The 14,653-nt window shown below is 50.7% G+C and overlaps 1 protein-coding gene across 10 annotated transcripts in view; it reads left to right on the top strand.

Annotated features, from left to right (window-relative positions):
* The window catches only part of Myo18a (myosin XVIIIA), a 105,396-nt gene that overhangs the window by 65,804 nt on the left and 24,939 nt on the right, over positions 1–14,653 (top strand). For all 10 annotated transcript variants that reach the window (XM_042694196.1, XM_042694231.1, XM_042694214.1 and 7 more), the window contains 9 exons: positions 17–107; positions 373–565; positions 1,613–1,699; positions 3,631–3,772; positions 3,916–4,075; positions 5,093–5,279; positions 5,553–5,796; positions 8,677–8,786; positions 12,395–12,460. In XM_042694196.1, the coding sequence (XP_042550130.1) occupies positions 17–107; positions 373–565; positions 1,613–1,699; positions 3,631–3,772; positions 3,916–4,075; positions 5,093–5,279; positions 5,553–5,796; positions 8,677–8,786; positions 12,395–12,460 (1,280 nt within the window). The remainder of the gene's footprint in view (positions 1–16; positions 108–372; positions 566–1,612; positions 1,700–3,630; positions 3,773–3,915; positions 4,076–5,092; positions 5,280–5,552; positions 5,797–8,676; positions 8,787–12,394; positions 12,461–14,653) is intronic.

The raw sequence follows: 14,653 nt of genomic DNA on the forward strand, positions 1-14,653 counted from the left end.
ATCTTTTTTCCCACAGGGCCCAAACTAAGTGCTCTCGAGTGCCTAGAGGGCATGGCGTCTGGCCTCTACAGTGAGCTTTTTACCCTTCTCATCTCCTTGGTGAATAGGTGAGTGTCAAGCAGAACCCAGGTTCTCCCCACTTCCCGCTTTGGCAAAGGTAGGTTGATGTCTTTGTGCCTGTTGGCTAAGGCAGGGCTATCCTCCACCAACAGAGGGCTCACTGTCTCTGTGGACAGTAAGGTAAGATACTCTTGCCTCACTGGGGCACAACTTGGGCAGGGATGGGGATTTGCTGCATACCAGAGCCTGACCAATGGGACCCATTCTATGGTAGTATTCTGGCTAGCTCTGATCCAGGCTTTCCCTATGAAGGGCTCTCAAGTCCAGCCAGCACTCGCTCTGCTCCATGATGATTGTGGACACTCCAGGCTTCCAGAACCCTGAGCAGGGAGGGTCAACCCGTGGAGCCTCCTTTGAGGAGCTATGCCATAACTACGCTCAAGACCGGCTGCAGAGGCTCTTCCATGAACGTACTTTCGTGCAGGAGTTGGAAAGATACAAGGAGGTAGCTTCCATCTGGACCCTGCCTGTGCCCTACCCCAGCCTCACTTTCAAGGCCTCTCTAGAGGGGCTTCTGTGGATGTGGGAAGGCTGATCCTTCCTAGCTCTCTACTCCCTCTTAGTTTCTGCCCTGCCCTACTTTTTAGAATGGTAATCTTGTCCTGCTCTTTGGCCTTGGTTACACTCTTACTTTATCAAGAATTTGCTCTTGGCTGGGTGCTAATGGCTCATGCCTATAATCCTTGCTACTCAGGAGGCTGAGATCTGAGGATCATGGCTTGAAGCCAGCCCTAACTGGAAAGCCCATGAGACTCTTATCTCTAATTGACCACCAGAAAACCAGAAGTAGAGCTGTGGCTCAAAGTAGTAGAGTGCTAGCCTTGAGCAAAAGAGCTCAGGGACAGTGCCCAAGCCCTGAGTTCAATCCCCAAGAACAATAGCAAAAAGAATTTGCTCTCCACAAACTTAAGTCATATTCAGGGTCCCTGGAAGTCCCTCTGTGCCTTCTGTCAACACCCTTCTATGCTCTGAATGCCCAAGGTTCGTGTGTATCTGGACCCAGACTCCCTTTTGTAGGGTTCCTTCTTCCTGATTGTTGGTTAGTGGTTGATTATTTAGAGCCCCTCCCTAAAAATGCATCCCAGATGAAAAAAGATCTAAAAGTCCTTCCTCACCTGAAATGAACCGAGGAGAGTGTTTATCTTGGATGATAAAAGACTCAGGAGGAACATGCCAGTTTTCTTCCCCTGTTCCAAGGATTATGGTGTGAAATTGAGAGTATTCTGCACTTCCTAATCAACCAATGTGAATAACAAGAGGAGATGACTTTGGATTAGTATAAAAAGAGGTTATGAGAATTTTAGCTATCCATAAACAGTGTGATAACTTGAGAGTTGGTGAGCAAGGGTTCTTTGCTCCTTGAAGGGATCCCTTGCATGGGATAGGAGGTTAGATTTGCTGTCCCCAGAAGGCCCTGCGTGACCTGTTCAAAGGGTGTGCCTGTGCCTCATACGTATCCCCATGCTCAGTAATGCTCCACCTTCCTTCTTAGGAGAACATTGAGCTGGCATTTGACGACTTGGAGCCAGCCACAGACGACGCAGTGGCCGCCGTGGACCAGGCCTCCCACCAATCCCTGGTAAGAATGTGGGGGAGGTCTGGGCTGGCCTTGTTGGGTTCTTTTATACCTTTGCCTCTGATAAGGTCTTGGCACTGCTAGGACTGTCATTATGAGCCAAAGGAGGGCCCACAGTCAGGCCTAGACAGCATGGAGCATAGTGCCATAGCACCCTGGCCCTCAGCACTCAGTCTGTCCAGAAAGGTGGCTTTATGACTGATACAGTGTGCCTGTATTCCAAACAGTCAAACAGGAGGATGTCCCACTTTTTTTTAGCCAGTTGAGGCTCAGGCTTGACTCTGTGGATGGCTGAACCATCTTCTAGGAGCCTGGTGTCTGCTTGGGAATGAGGATCTGGGCCCAGAGGACGTAGTCATTCATCCCCTCCCATTGTCCCCTACAAGAGGACTGAGGTAGCCTAGTGAGAAAAACAGCATCCTGCTGAAACAGGAAAGGAGTACCAGGCTTTAAAGTACCCTGGGAGAGGATGGGCATGGACATGAGCCTTCACCCTTCTACCTTAGGGAAAGAATGCTCCATCATTCTTTGGACTAGCATCTTGCACACCCACCTTAGTGCCTGCTGAACATTTGGCATTTGGTGGCTACTTCAATCCGAGGACTTCTACACAGTGCTTTAAAGCCAATGCTGCTTTTTGCTGCACTACTGAGCTTCCCACACTGCTTTGGACCTGCTTGGTTCTCCTTCTTCCCTGAAACAAGGCTCTGCTAGGCCAGCATGAGTAAAAGCATAAAGTGCTCAAGTTCTGCACCTCCCAAGGGAAGGTGGATTTCCTTTTCTTGATACCTGGTCTTCCAGGACAGCTTCCCTTGAAAGCCCTTGCCATTCCCAGGAGATGGGAGGCGTTCATCCATGTGTCTTATGAGCAGCAGAGGGTGCGATGTGTGTTGGGCTGGGGCATGGCCATCCTATCCCTTTGGTCTCCATTATTTGATGGGCTTTGGCATTAGTCACTACTTAGTGGCTTCATTGTCCTTCCTGCCATTCACCTCCAGCTGCTAGAGTACTGTAGATACTCTCACCCCCAGCCCCCCCAGTCCTCAGTCATTTTTGTTTCCTTCTGGTAATCATGCCGATACCTTGGGTAGCTGGGGGGAGGAGATGCAGGTGGCTGGGGTCAGAGAACAGGACAATAGCACTTTTCTCATCTTCTTGTCCTCCAGTACGTAAAGGCCAAGGCATATAGTGAGTTCAGGCATTTTCTTCTTGCCCAAAGAAGACATGGAAATTGAATAGGGAAGACACATTCAGGCCAGATGTGGCCACATCTTGGTCTTTATGGGGTATAAAGAAACAGAATGCTACCTCTCTTGAGAACCCAAAGGGTCTACCAACATGAGGTCTATGTTTTCCTAGGACAGCAGTTGGCTACAGCTCATCGGTGCTTGTTCCCTCTGTCTTGCCCCTACCTCTGCCGTTGGCCACTACCTCCATGGGGTCATTTGTTTCAGAGTTCTGGCCCTTGAGTTGGACCCCTGCAGGGTCCCACCTGCGGGAATCTGGGCACAGTCTGGGTTCTCCAAGTTATCCCTTCAGCCACAATTAATTTAGAGCTTTCTTCGGGCCAGCCACACACAGTGCTCAGGGCCTTGTGTCCTTTAACCTGGTTCATCTCAGGCAGTGAAGATAATATGGGGCTTCTTCCAAGTTCCTGACACCTCTGAGGGAGGGAGGATGGGGGTAGAGTCTCTGGATTTGCTCAGTCTTTGCTGTCCTTGGACTTCATTCCCAGAAATTATTTGTTGTGGGCTCTCTGAACTCTCCATAGGCCTCTTTCCCCCTCATTGTCCACCTCCTCCACAAGGTGTCAGCAGTAAGCAGCAGTGAGGCACTGTGGCGCGTGCATGTGTGTTGATGGTGTATAGTTGGGGCTAGGAGCTCCTTTCCCACAGCTCCACATGGCAAGGCAGGATTTCTAACCTTCTCCACAGGTCCGTTCGCTGGCCCGTGCAGATGAGGCAAGGGGCCTGCTGTGGCTGCTGGAAGAGGAGGCACTGGTGCCGGGGGCCACTGAGGACACCCTCCTGGAGCGCCTTTTCTCTTATTACGGTCCTCAGGAAGGTGACAAAAAAGGTAGCTCCTCTCTTTCCTCAACAGAAGACCTATCTGTGTGGGCCCAAGAGGCACTGGCCGGGGGGGGGGGGGGGGCACATTGAATCCCTAATCTTTGTGCCCTGACCATCCAAAACTTGCTTTACCTCCCCACCTCCCCCCAGGCCAAAGCCCCCTTCTGCGCAGCAGCAAACCACATCATTTTCTCCTGGGCCACAGCCATGGCACCAACTGGGTGGAATACAATATGGCTGGCTGGCTGAGTTACACCAAGCAGAACCCAGCCACCCAGAATGCTTCTCGGCTCCTGCAGGATTCCCAAAAGTAAGGACATCACTCTCAGGTCTTGTCCCCACAATTGTTCTCTGCACTCCCTTCCCCTGGAGGTGTCCCACAGGTTCTTACCAGCAAAGCAGACAGCCTGCAGTCTCTGAGAGGTAATGGCCAGCTGGTCTTGAGGGCACTAGGATGGCCTCTGTGTGGGAGACCGACATGGTTGGAGGCAACTCGTTTTCAATTCGGATGGCAACCTCATGCTTTGGAGAAGGCAGGAAGAGCCCTAGAAACCCCAAAGTCAAACCCTGCTCCCATAGCTCATGCCTGTAATCCTAGCTACTCAGGAGGGTGAGATCTGAGGATTGCAGTTCAAAGCCAACCAGGGCAGAAAAGCCTGAGACTCCTGTTTCTAGTTAACCAGCAAAAAACGAAGTGGAGCTGTGGCTCAAGTAGTAGAGTACCAGCCTTTAGTGGAAAAGCCAAGTAAGAGCACAAGGCCCTGAGTTCAAGCTCCTGTAATGGTATGCATGTGCGCGCGCGGCGCGCGCACACACGCACACACGCACACACACACACACACACACACACACACACACACCTGTAGTTATATCAGCCCTGTCACTCAATGATTTTATTGGGCATTTATTCTGTGACAGAGGCTGATAGATACTTAGCAAATAGAAGTGAAAACATTACAAATCTCTGTCCCCTGGAGTTTGTGTTCTAGAGAGGTAGAGAGATAATGAACAACAAATGAAACAAGAAAATTATATAGTATGTTAGCACATGGCAAACTCTATGTGAGAAAGCCTTCTGCCCTTTACCAAAACCCCAAGGGGGAGGAATGGATTGCCATCTACCCATCCCTACCTGCGCCTTGGCTTCTGCCCACCTCTTCCTACAGCTTGAAAACTCACACCAAGTCCTGTGTGGAATACAATGCCCTAGCCCAGATGACCCAGGCCTCTGGCTATAACCAGTGGTTTGGTACCTAGGAACTCGAAGAGGGCCTGCCCTTTTCTGTCCCACCAATGTGACTCTTCTCTCCTGTCCTCGCTCTGACAGAAAGATCATCAGCAACCTGTTTCTGGGCCGGGCAGGCAGTGCCACTGTACTCTCGGGCTCTGTCGCAGGCCTGGAGGGTGGCTCACAGCTAGCCCTGCGCCGGGCCACCAGCATGAGGAAGACCTTCACCACAGGCATGGCAGCTGTCAAGAAGAAGTCCTTGTGCATCCAGATTAAGCTGCAGGTGGTGAGTGTCCAGCCAGGTTCTAGCTCCTGATACTTGGATACAACCCAGGCCATTGAGTGCCTGCCTAGCGCTGACCACCTGCCTTAACTGGAGTTGCCTGGGAGTGCCCAGCCCAGCCTCAAGGAGGGCAGAGTTGACCAGACTCAGCATGTTCGGGCCCATGGTAGGCCACCTGCTATCCCATGAAGAGTAGCACTGCTGTCTCCAGTCCCTACTGGCCTGGCCTCAGGCCATCAGAGCTCACTGGGCGGGTGCTCCCTTCCCCTTTGGCAGGATGCCCTCATTGACACCATCAAGAGGTCCAAGATGCACTTTGTACACTGCTTCCTGCCTGTGGCTGAGGGCTGGGCCGGGGAACCTCGATCTGCCTCCTCACGCCGTGTAAGCAGCAGCAGCGAGCTAGACCTGCCCCCAGGAGACCCCTGCGAGGCTGGGCTCTTGCAGCTGGATGTGCCCCTACTCCGTGCCCAGCTCCGGGGCTCCCGAGTGCTTGATGCAATGCGCATGTACCGCCAAGGTGAGATACCTCAAACCCTGACACCTCTTTCCCAAAGCTGGCCCCACCCAGCCTCCCATATGGAGCCCAGAGAGCTGGAAGGTGCTGTGTCCTTCTTGTCTTGGGATTGGCTCTATGTCTCCTTCCCCATGCTCTTCTCTGCCGTGGTGCTTCATATAGGATCTCTCTTCTCATCTTTCCCAGCGCAACCTACCTTCCTTCCCTCCCCGCCCCCCACTGCCCCTTTCTTAGTCATGGGGCTTGAACTCAGGGCCTGGGCACTGTCCTTGAGCTTTTTTGCTCAAGGCTAATACTATACCACTTTGAGCCACAGTGCCACTTCTCACTTTCTGGTGGCTAATTGGAGATAAGAGTCTCATGGACTTTCCCGTCTAGACTGGCTTTGAACCACACTTTTCAGATCTCTCAGCCTCCTGAGTAGCTAGGATTATAAGCGTGAGCCACAGGTGCCCAGCTCCATTCCTTTCTTTATTTCTCTCCATCCTGTGACCTCTCTCTTCCTCATTCAAGTTCTCTTCGTCCCCTTCCCTCTCCTCCCTACATGCTATCATTTGTTCCTACATCTCCCCCTGGTCCCTCCTCCCCAGTGTGCACAGATCTACTGCCCATGGCAGCAGACTCCGTGCCCTTTCAGTTCCATCTGCCCAGGGGGACACCAGGTGCTAAATCTCTCTGAAGTATTGAAGATTCCCAGGAAAGGTCACACAGACATTTTTATAGACCCAGCTAGAAGAAGTGATCAGAGATTACAGTGCTGGTACTTACCATTCTCAGAGCCTTTACAGCTCCTTAGGTACTGTTCTCAACTCTTCTACCCACCTCATGAGGTAGAAACTATTATCTTCAAGTTAAGGAGACTGAGACACAGAGAGGCTATGTTGTATGCCCTAAGTTACACAGCTCATAAGTAGCAGAGCTGGTTTCTGTCCAGGCAAATCTGGCTCTAGAAGGCTTTTATTTGCCCAAGAAGTTAGGAGTTGCCAGGTTTCTGCTTTTTTCCCCCCTTAGCTTGAAGAGCAGGTGGGGGTCTCACCCACCCACAGCCAGGTCCCCTTGAGAAATCCCCATGGGCAATGTCACTTTTCCTCAGCAGCTAAAGCCAGGAAGCAGGCTCCCTGCCCTGCTCTAAATAAATCATCGATCTGTCCCCACGTCTTGATATGGAGTTGGTGTTTATTATTTCAAAACCAGATTGTTACCGCTCTGAACCAAAATCAATGTGCTTTACTCAAACAAGCAGATCGATGAGGCCAGCAGCAGCAGGCCCGGTCTCCCCCACCCCCAGCCACCATCGATAGCACTGATGATTAATTAAGATGCCAGGCGTCCAGACCTGCTATCCCGGCCCATCAATTTAATTGCAATTCAGATACAATCAATAGCTCACTTTGTCTTGGCCCCTCAGCGGCCCCCGCCTCCTGTTTCAATTATCAGGCACATGCATCAGCCTCATCTCCCAGTTGGAGGGTTTCCCAGAGCTGGCTAGCCTGTGTGGCAGTGCGATCCCTGGGCTGGCTGTCAGCAGCCCAGGTGTGAAGTCCAGCCCTGCCTCAGCTGCAGCCTGTGAGACCTCAGGCAAGGCTACTCATCCCTTTCTAGGCCTCAGTTTCCTTGGATGACAGCTGAGGTGGACCTGGTCTAGACCCCTTTCTAGTTTGAAATGCTATGACTCGATAGGAATGGACCTCTTGACCCTCCAACATGGACTCAGGGTGACTTGGGGTCACCTCCTGCTGGCCACTGCTTCAACCTTGCTCCAAGCAGGAAGCCATCTCACTCTTCCCTTGACCCCAAACTCAGAAATTCTTTAAGGAAAGAGAATCTACCAAGGATTTATTTTATTTTATTGTTTGGTCATTTGGTGTAAAACTCAAGGTCAGAGTAGAGCAGGCAGCCTTTTCTGAAATTCTGCTTCAAGGGACAGTGGACAGGAAAGGATTTCAGGGACCGCCCATCAAGTGAGTCAAGCTGCACTTTCTACATATCTTCTCATTTAGTCTCCATGACTACCATGTGGAATAAGTGTTTGGGCCCCGTTTAAAGGTGAAAATAGGACTGGGCTTGTGACTTAGTGGAGAGTGTCTTTTTAGCAGGTGTGAGGCCTTGGTTTGATCCCCAGCACCAATAACTAACTAGTTAAGTAAGGTGAAGAAAGTGAAGCTTATGGCTAAATATGGTAGTTTATGCTGGTAATCCCAGCTACTTGGGATGCACAGGTGAGAAGTCTGAGGCCAGCTTGGGTAAAAGCACATAACCTTATTTAGAAACAAATTCAAGGGAAAAGCAATGAAGGCATGTCTCCAGTGGTAGAGAACTTGACTAGCCCTGAGTTCAAACCCCAATGCCACATAAAAGAAAAAACAAAACAAAAACCTTAAGACTCAGGATGATTGTCCAAGGCCACATGATTATAAGAGGCAGGGCCTGGATTCCAAGGCTAGACCTTAACCTCTTTTTCAGCTATGATTGAAGTCCCATTGTTTTTCTTATTAGATCTTCCAGACTTTGATCTCTGCAGTATCACAGAGTCATAGACTTGAATGCTAGAAAGCATCCCAGTGGTCCCCCTGACACCCTAACCTTCTTTCCCGGTGGTCAGCCACCCACCCTTTCACTTGCACACCCTGTTGAGTGGTTGCTCACTTCTCTTTAAAGGAACCTGCTCCCCTTTTAACCTTTCTGCCCTGCTGTGGAACAGCTGATGGTCCTGAGGATGTCTTCACCTTCCTCTGTCCTTTCTGGGCCTGCCCCAAGCACAAGCTACCTACCCCTGCAGTTCCTGACATTCGTAACTCCCCACCTGGGCACCACTGGCTTTGGAGGCCTGCCGGGAGCAGGTGAAGAGTTGATGGACCCAGCTCCGGGCTGTTCTCTCTCTAGGTTACCCTGACCACATGGTGTTTTCCGAGTTCCGCCGTCGCTTTGATGTCCTGGCCCCACACCTGACCAAGAAACATGGGCGCAACTACATCGTGGTGGATGAAAAGCGGGTAGGTCTGGGTGTCCAAGCTCCCTGTAACCTCTTTACCCTTACTGAGAACCCCATAAAAAACTGCCTTTCCTCCCCTAGAGACAGGCTGGGGCCAGGCACTGTTGGATCACACCTGCAATCCTCACTACTCAGGAGGCTGAGATCTGAGGAGCACAGTTTGAAGCCAGCCTGGGCAGGAAAGTCTGTGAGACTATTTTCTCCAATTAACCAGCAAAAACCTGGAAGTAGAGGTGTGGCTCAAGTGAGAGAACACCAGCCTTGAGTGAAAAAGCCACGCTCTTGCTTGGCTAGAGAGAGAGTAGGTTGGCCCTTGCTGAGGGCTCTGCTGAGAGCCAAGCAGGGCTAGGACAGGGATATCACACTATGACACCAGGGTGAAGGCAGGACTATGGGAACTGAAGAGGAGCCGTACCATCTTTGCAAGCTGCAACTGAGGATGTCTGCTCAGGGTGAGCTAGACATTATCTAAGGGTAAGCAGGGCCAGGCCCTCCGGAGTGGTTGATGAAGGCTAGTAGTTTTGGATGCCTCACTGATGGCATCTGGGCCCCTCAGCTTTGGCCCCTGTGACAGAATGTGGTTCCTATAAGAGGAACCCAGGTGTGAGGCGAGAATGTCTAGGAGAAAGGTTGATATGATAACCCTTTCTTAGTGCCAGGGGTGGGGATAATGAGGTTGCTGGGCCTCTCACAAGCCTAGAATGGTGAATTCACTGTAGAGTCAGTGTCTCTGTTATTCTAGGCTGCCTCCTTGAGCCCCAGAGGCAGCTCCTCCAGCAGCCAAAGGGCTCCATGGACAAAGAAGCCTTCCTCCTCTGGTGCTGGCATAAGGCATCCACTAGACTCTCCAGAGAGAACTCCGTAGTGGGTAGTGGGGGGGGGCAGGAAACCCCACACTGTTGCTCAGCCTTTCCCCAAGGGCCTTCTCCCATTGCCCAAATCACAGACCCACCATTATGGAGGCCTGAAAGAGCTCTTCATTCTCATGCCTGCTATGCTCTGGGAAACCTGGTTGTGGATATAAACGGCCCACCTCAGGCCTCATCTCATCCTCTTCTTGCTGCTCCTTGACCTCCATTCCAGCCTCCCACTTAGGGCTACACAAGTGCTGCCCTTGTCATCCCTGGAAATGTTGTGCCTCCAGAATCTTTAAATAGTCGCATGGCTTTCTCTGACCATGGCATCCATCTTGTATCCTCTCAGGATACTTAATCTTTGGAGACACCATGAAGACCTCTCCTTTCCTGACCTCACTGTATTCAATACCTTTCTGACTTCACTTCCTTTTCCACTCAGCCTTGACACTGTCATTCAACCCACCAGTCACTCGGTCTCCTTCACCCTCTGCTTTCCTGAGCCTCCCATAGCTCCTGCCTTACCAAACCACTACTCTGAAGTGGCTCCCAAAAACTATGGGAGAAAAATTATACAACTCTGTGGACTTGAATTTCTACAGGTTCAAGGTTCCTAGGCTTAGAGTAGCCCCTGAGATGACCCAGTGCTCATCAGCCCCAGAACCCAATTTCCTTCTCTACAAATCCCCGCACTGAACCTTCCCAGGTTATCTCCCAGCAAATGACCTTTCCCCTAAACTCTAATAAAATCAAGGATCCACTTCACAAGAATGCCATTATTGAACTTCTCTTCTTTTGCCTCCTCCTTCCCCCACCCCTCCTATCTCAGCAGGAGCGGTGTCCCTCTGATGCCATTCCTTCCTCTGTGCCTTGGAATCCATCCCTGCTGGCTCCCCAGAGACTGTTCCAGCCATGATAACTCATCCTTTCTTTTTTTTTTTTTTTGGGTCCGGTTGTGGGCCTAAACTCTGGACCTGGGCACTGTCCCTCAGCTCTTCAGCTCAAGGCTAGTGCTCTACCACTTGAGCCACAGCGCCACTTCCGGCTTTTTTCCTTTTTGCTTATGTGGTGCTGGGGAATCGAACCCAGTGCCTCATGCATACAAGGCAAGCGCTCTACCACTGAGCCAACTTCCCAGCCCTCATCCTTTCTTGTTATTTAGCTTTTCTTGGTTCCCTTCTTTCCATGGAGAAATGTTTCACAGATTTGTAGTCGGTAAGGAGTCTTCCATGTAGCCTCTGACACCAGTCTCCTGCCCTGGACCACCATCAGTGCTTCTCTCCTGAGTGTCACTTCAGCTACTGCTCATACTTCACTCTCAGCTGCCTCATTCCCAGTCTGCCACGGTGGGACTGGGCTCCCCATTCCCTCTATGTTGCCAGAGCCAATAGGCACTTGTCTGTTCTTCTGTTCCTTGAATTCTAGACAACATGTGACTTTGCTGATGGCTTCCTTATTTCTGAAACAGTCCCTGCTGCTCTTCTTTGCTATTACTCCTGATTTTGCTTGTCTCTGCTCTCTCTGAACACCTTTGTTTCTCCTCAGCCCCTCAGTATAGGTCTCTGTCTTCAACACTTTCCCCTTGCCTGTTTTCTATTCTACTCCCTCTTCTTGGATCTCACTCCCACTCATCACTTCAATTACCGCATATATATCGACGACTCTCAGATCAATACCCGAGCCTAGGCCTCTCCTGAGCTCCAGGCACTGCCTTACAGACTTGTCCATCTGTGTTCCTCTGCACACAACCCAGCATGGTCAAACCAACCCCATTTTCCCAAATCTGCTGTTTCGCTTGTTTTCCTTGCTTTGAGGAGTGACCTCTACAAAGTGTGGTTGGGTTCCTGGTGGAGAGAACCCTGCAGGGGTCCACATTGGTTTCTCCTCCTTCCTCCCCCTTCCTGTAGCACCTCCCTTGCCCACTTCTCTCCAATCCCTGTGGAGCACTTGAGGTCCCCTCCAGGCACTCAGCTCTCCTGGACTCTAGGGCGTTTGCTCCTATTGATCACATTGCCTGAAATGCCATCTCTCCTCTTTTGTCTAGCTGGTTCTTGTGTCTAAATTCTGAGCTTACACAGCTCCAGAATGCCATCCATGCCCTGATTTTAGTTTTTTCTTTTTGTTGTTTTCTTTTTTGTTTTTTCTGGTACTAGGGCTTGAATGGAGGTGAGTGCTGTCTCTTAGCTTTGTTACTTAAGGCTGGTGCTCTTCAACTTGAGCCACAGTTCCACTTCCTTGTACGTGCTCTGTCTAACTTAGATGCCTCCCACTCTGAGATCTTCACAAGTTCACTCTTATTGCTCCCCAACAAGACAGTTTATTCCTCTTATAGTTGATTCCTGGAGACAAAAAGAGGGGAAGACACAAGAAGAGGTTATAGCATCTACTTAAAGATAATTTTAAAAGGGCTGGGAAGGTGGCTCAGTGGTAGAGTACTTGCCTTGCATTCATGAGGCCCTGGGTTCAATTCCTCAGCACCACATAAGCAAAAAAAAAAAAAAAAAAAAAGCCAGAAGTGGCACTGTGGCTCCAGTAGTAGAACACTATCCTTGAGCTGAAGAGCTGAGGGACAGCACCCAGGCCCAGAGTTCCAGTTCCACGACCAACAAAAATAAGTAAATAAAGAAAGATAATTTTAAAAATAAGAACTCATGGAACAAATAGTAGGCTGCCTGGGCTGGGTAGGGGACAAAGATGAGTCATTGGACATGGGGAGGAGCTCGGTGAGCTCCCTGATCATCACCTCTCTCCTCAGGCCGTGGAAGAGCTGCTGGAATCCTTGGACCTGGAGAAGAGCAGTTGCTGCATGGGGCTGAGCCGGGTGAGTGGCTCACCATGGGACTGCAGTAGGCCCTGACTCTGGTGGCTCTGAGCAGATGGCTGGTCCTCCCCACCTGTACTTCCTGTTCGGTTAAATTTCAGAAGTCTTCCAGTGGCCCTCATTTCTGAGGCTTGTTTATAAGCCCCCTTCCACTTACTCGGGATCCTTCTTCAAAGCTGTGCTCTTCAGGGCCAGGAACTGGGGCAAAGAGATGTTCCAGGTACAGCAAACTCAACTCTTAGCTGCTGGATAACTGGCTTGCCCAGGGCCATGAACACCTATTATATCAGGGAGAATGGATTGAAAGGTGGCTCTGAACTTGATCTGAGTCCTGTGTGGAGAGTGGGGGGAGAAGTGCTGGGATCAGAGGAGGTAGGCTGGAGAAGCCAGAGGCAGTTGGGAGAATGCCACGGAAGGCAGAACTGGTGAAGAGTCATCTGGAGCTGTGAGGGTGGAGAACAAGAACGTGGTGAGGCTGTGCCACCACCACCTGCCCACAGGCTCAACTCCTCATCTGAATGGAACGTGATACATAAAAGGCAGGCACTACCGGCCCTGGGTGCCAGTGTATCACAGCATTCTATGCCAAAGCATCAGCTGAGAAGTCTTCCACAGGCGGGGAGTCCTGCACACTCTGGCCCCAGACTGAGAAGCTTGGACAGGCGGTGTCTGCGTATGTGCTCCAGGGTTGAAGTAGAGGGAAGAGAAGGAGGAAGTAGAGAAAGGGTTCAGGTCCTGTTTTTCCCTCAATAGGGAGGAAAGGGACTGTTGGCCCCCCAGGACTATGGGGAAGTATGAAGTAGAAGGAATGCTTGCAAAATAGGCGGGGTGTAATACTTGTTCTCTGTCCTGCATTCTGCATTTGGAGTCACAGTCTCGGTTTCTCCTGACCCTCCTTCTCTGTGAATCTCTTTCCCCTTCATCTCTGTGTCTTTGTGTCTTTTCATCTCTGGCTGTGCTGACCTTAGCTTTCTCTTTTCCTTTGGACTCGCCAAGTTCCCGCTGCCCTCGGTTCCTTGCTTTCCAATTCTGTTTTTCCCTCTCCTTGTCTGTGTTCATTTGTGGTCCGTCTTTTTTTTTTTTTTTTGATTCATTTTCTGGTTCTGATCTCTACTCTGTCATGTTATATTCGTCTCTGGCCAACACCCACCACCTGAGGCTTGAGCGCTACCAGCTGGTCTTTCTTGCTGAGGCAGTCAGACTCCTGCCACTCAGCGTCTCCCAGTTTAGGTCCCACTTGAGCTCTTTTGTGGGCTTCTGCCCCTTTAACCTGGCCACTGCTGGCTGGTACTAGAGTTGGCAACCCTCCAAGCTTGTTTCCAGACATGTATTTTGCAGGAGCAGGCCTGTACAGGCTGGACTTTTTCCAGCCACTATCCTGAGATAGTGCATCCTGAATTCTCCCAGGTACCCAGCTGGAGCAGGTGAGGCCCAGGGCCCACTGGTACTCCTGGGAAGAGTAGGAGCAAGGTTCATTGTCTGCTTTTGTCCAGTTTGGGAGAGAAAGCTCTAGGCTTGCCAGCTGTGGGTTAGGCACTAGCTGATGAGCAAGGTGCTTCCGTTCATGTTGCTTCAGAATAGGGGTTTTCCTCTGAGCCCACAAGGCCCTGAGGGTTCAAAGAGGATTTAGGGAGCCTGACACTACAATTTGTATGTATGGGTCTTTTGGAGAGGAGGACCTTTCACCTGATACTGAAAAATATACTTCAAAAGAGGTTTGAGGCTTGCTGCTGGACTGGAGATTCTTCTTCCTCATATTGTGTTGCTGCGCCATTCTCTGCCCGGAGCTGACACAACCTTCTGTTGTGATTAGATGGCTGTGGGTGCTAACCAGGCATGTTTGTCTGCCTCAGGGAATTGAGGGAGGAGGGTGACTTGACTGTCTCATCCTTGGTGAAATTTCAGGCTCATATATTATGGGAAATTGAGGTTCAGGTCAGCCTTCAGAACCATGGGAGAGCCCAAAGCTTTCTCAACAGTAGGTTTAGCCCTCTCCCCTCCTTCCCTACAGGAAGCTGTGTTTCTTTGTCCTCTCTCAAGAATACCGGACTCTCTTCTTTTTTTTTTTTTTTTTTTTAACCACCTGACTCCTCCTTACTCCTCTTACTAGGGAACTTTTAGGCCCCAGCTCCAGGCAGCAAAAGACTGAGAGGAAGGGTTGGGGGGAGGGGATGCCTAGCTGGTTCCTTACTC

This window comes from Dipodomys spectabilis, unplaced genomic scaffold (genome assembly GCF_019054845.1).
Source record: "Dipodomys spectabilis isolate Male_0828 unplaced genomic scaffold, ASM1905484v1 ptg000004l, whole genome shotgun sequence".
Taxonomy (NCBI): Eukaryota; Metazoa; Chordata; class Mammalia; order Rodentia; family Heteromyidae; genus Dipodomys; species Dipodomys spectabilis.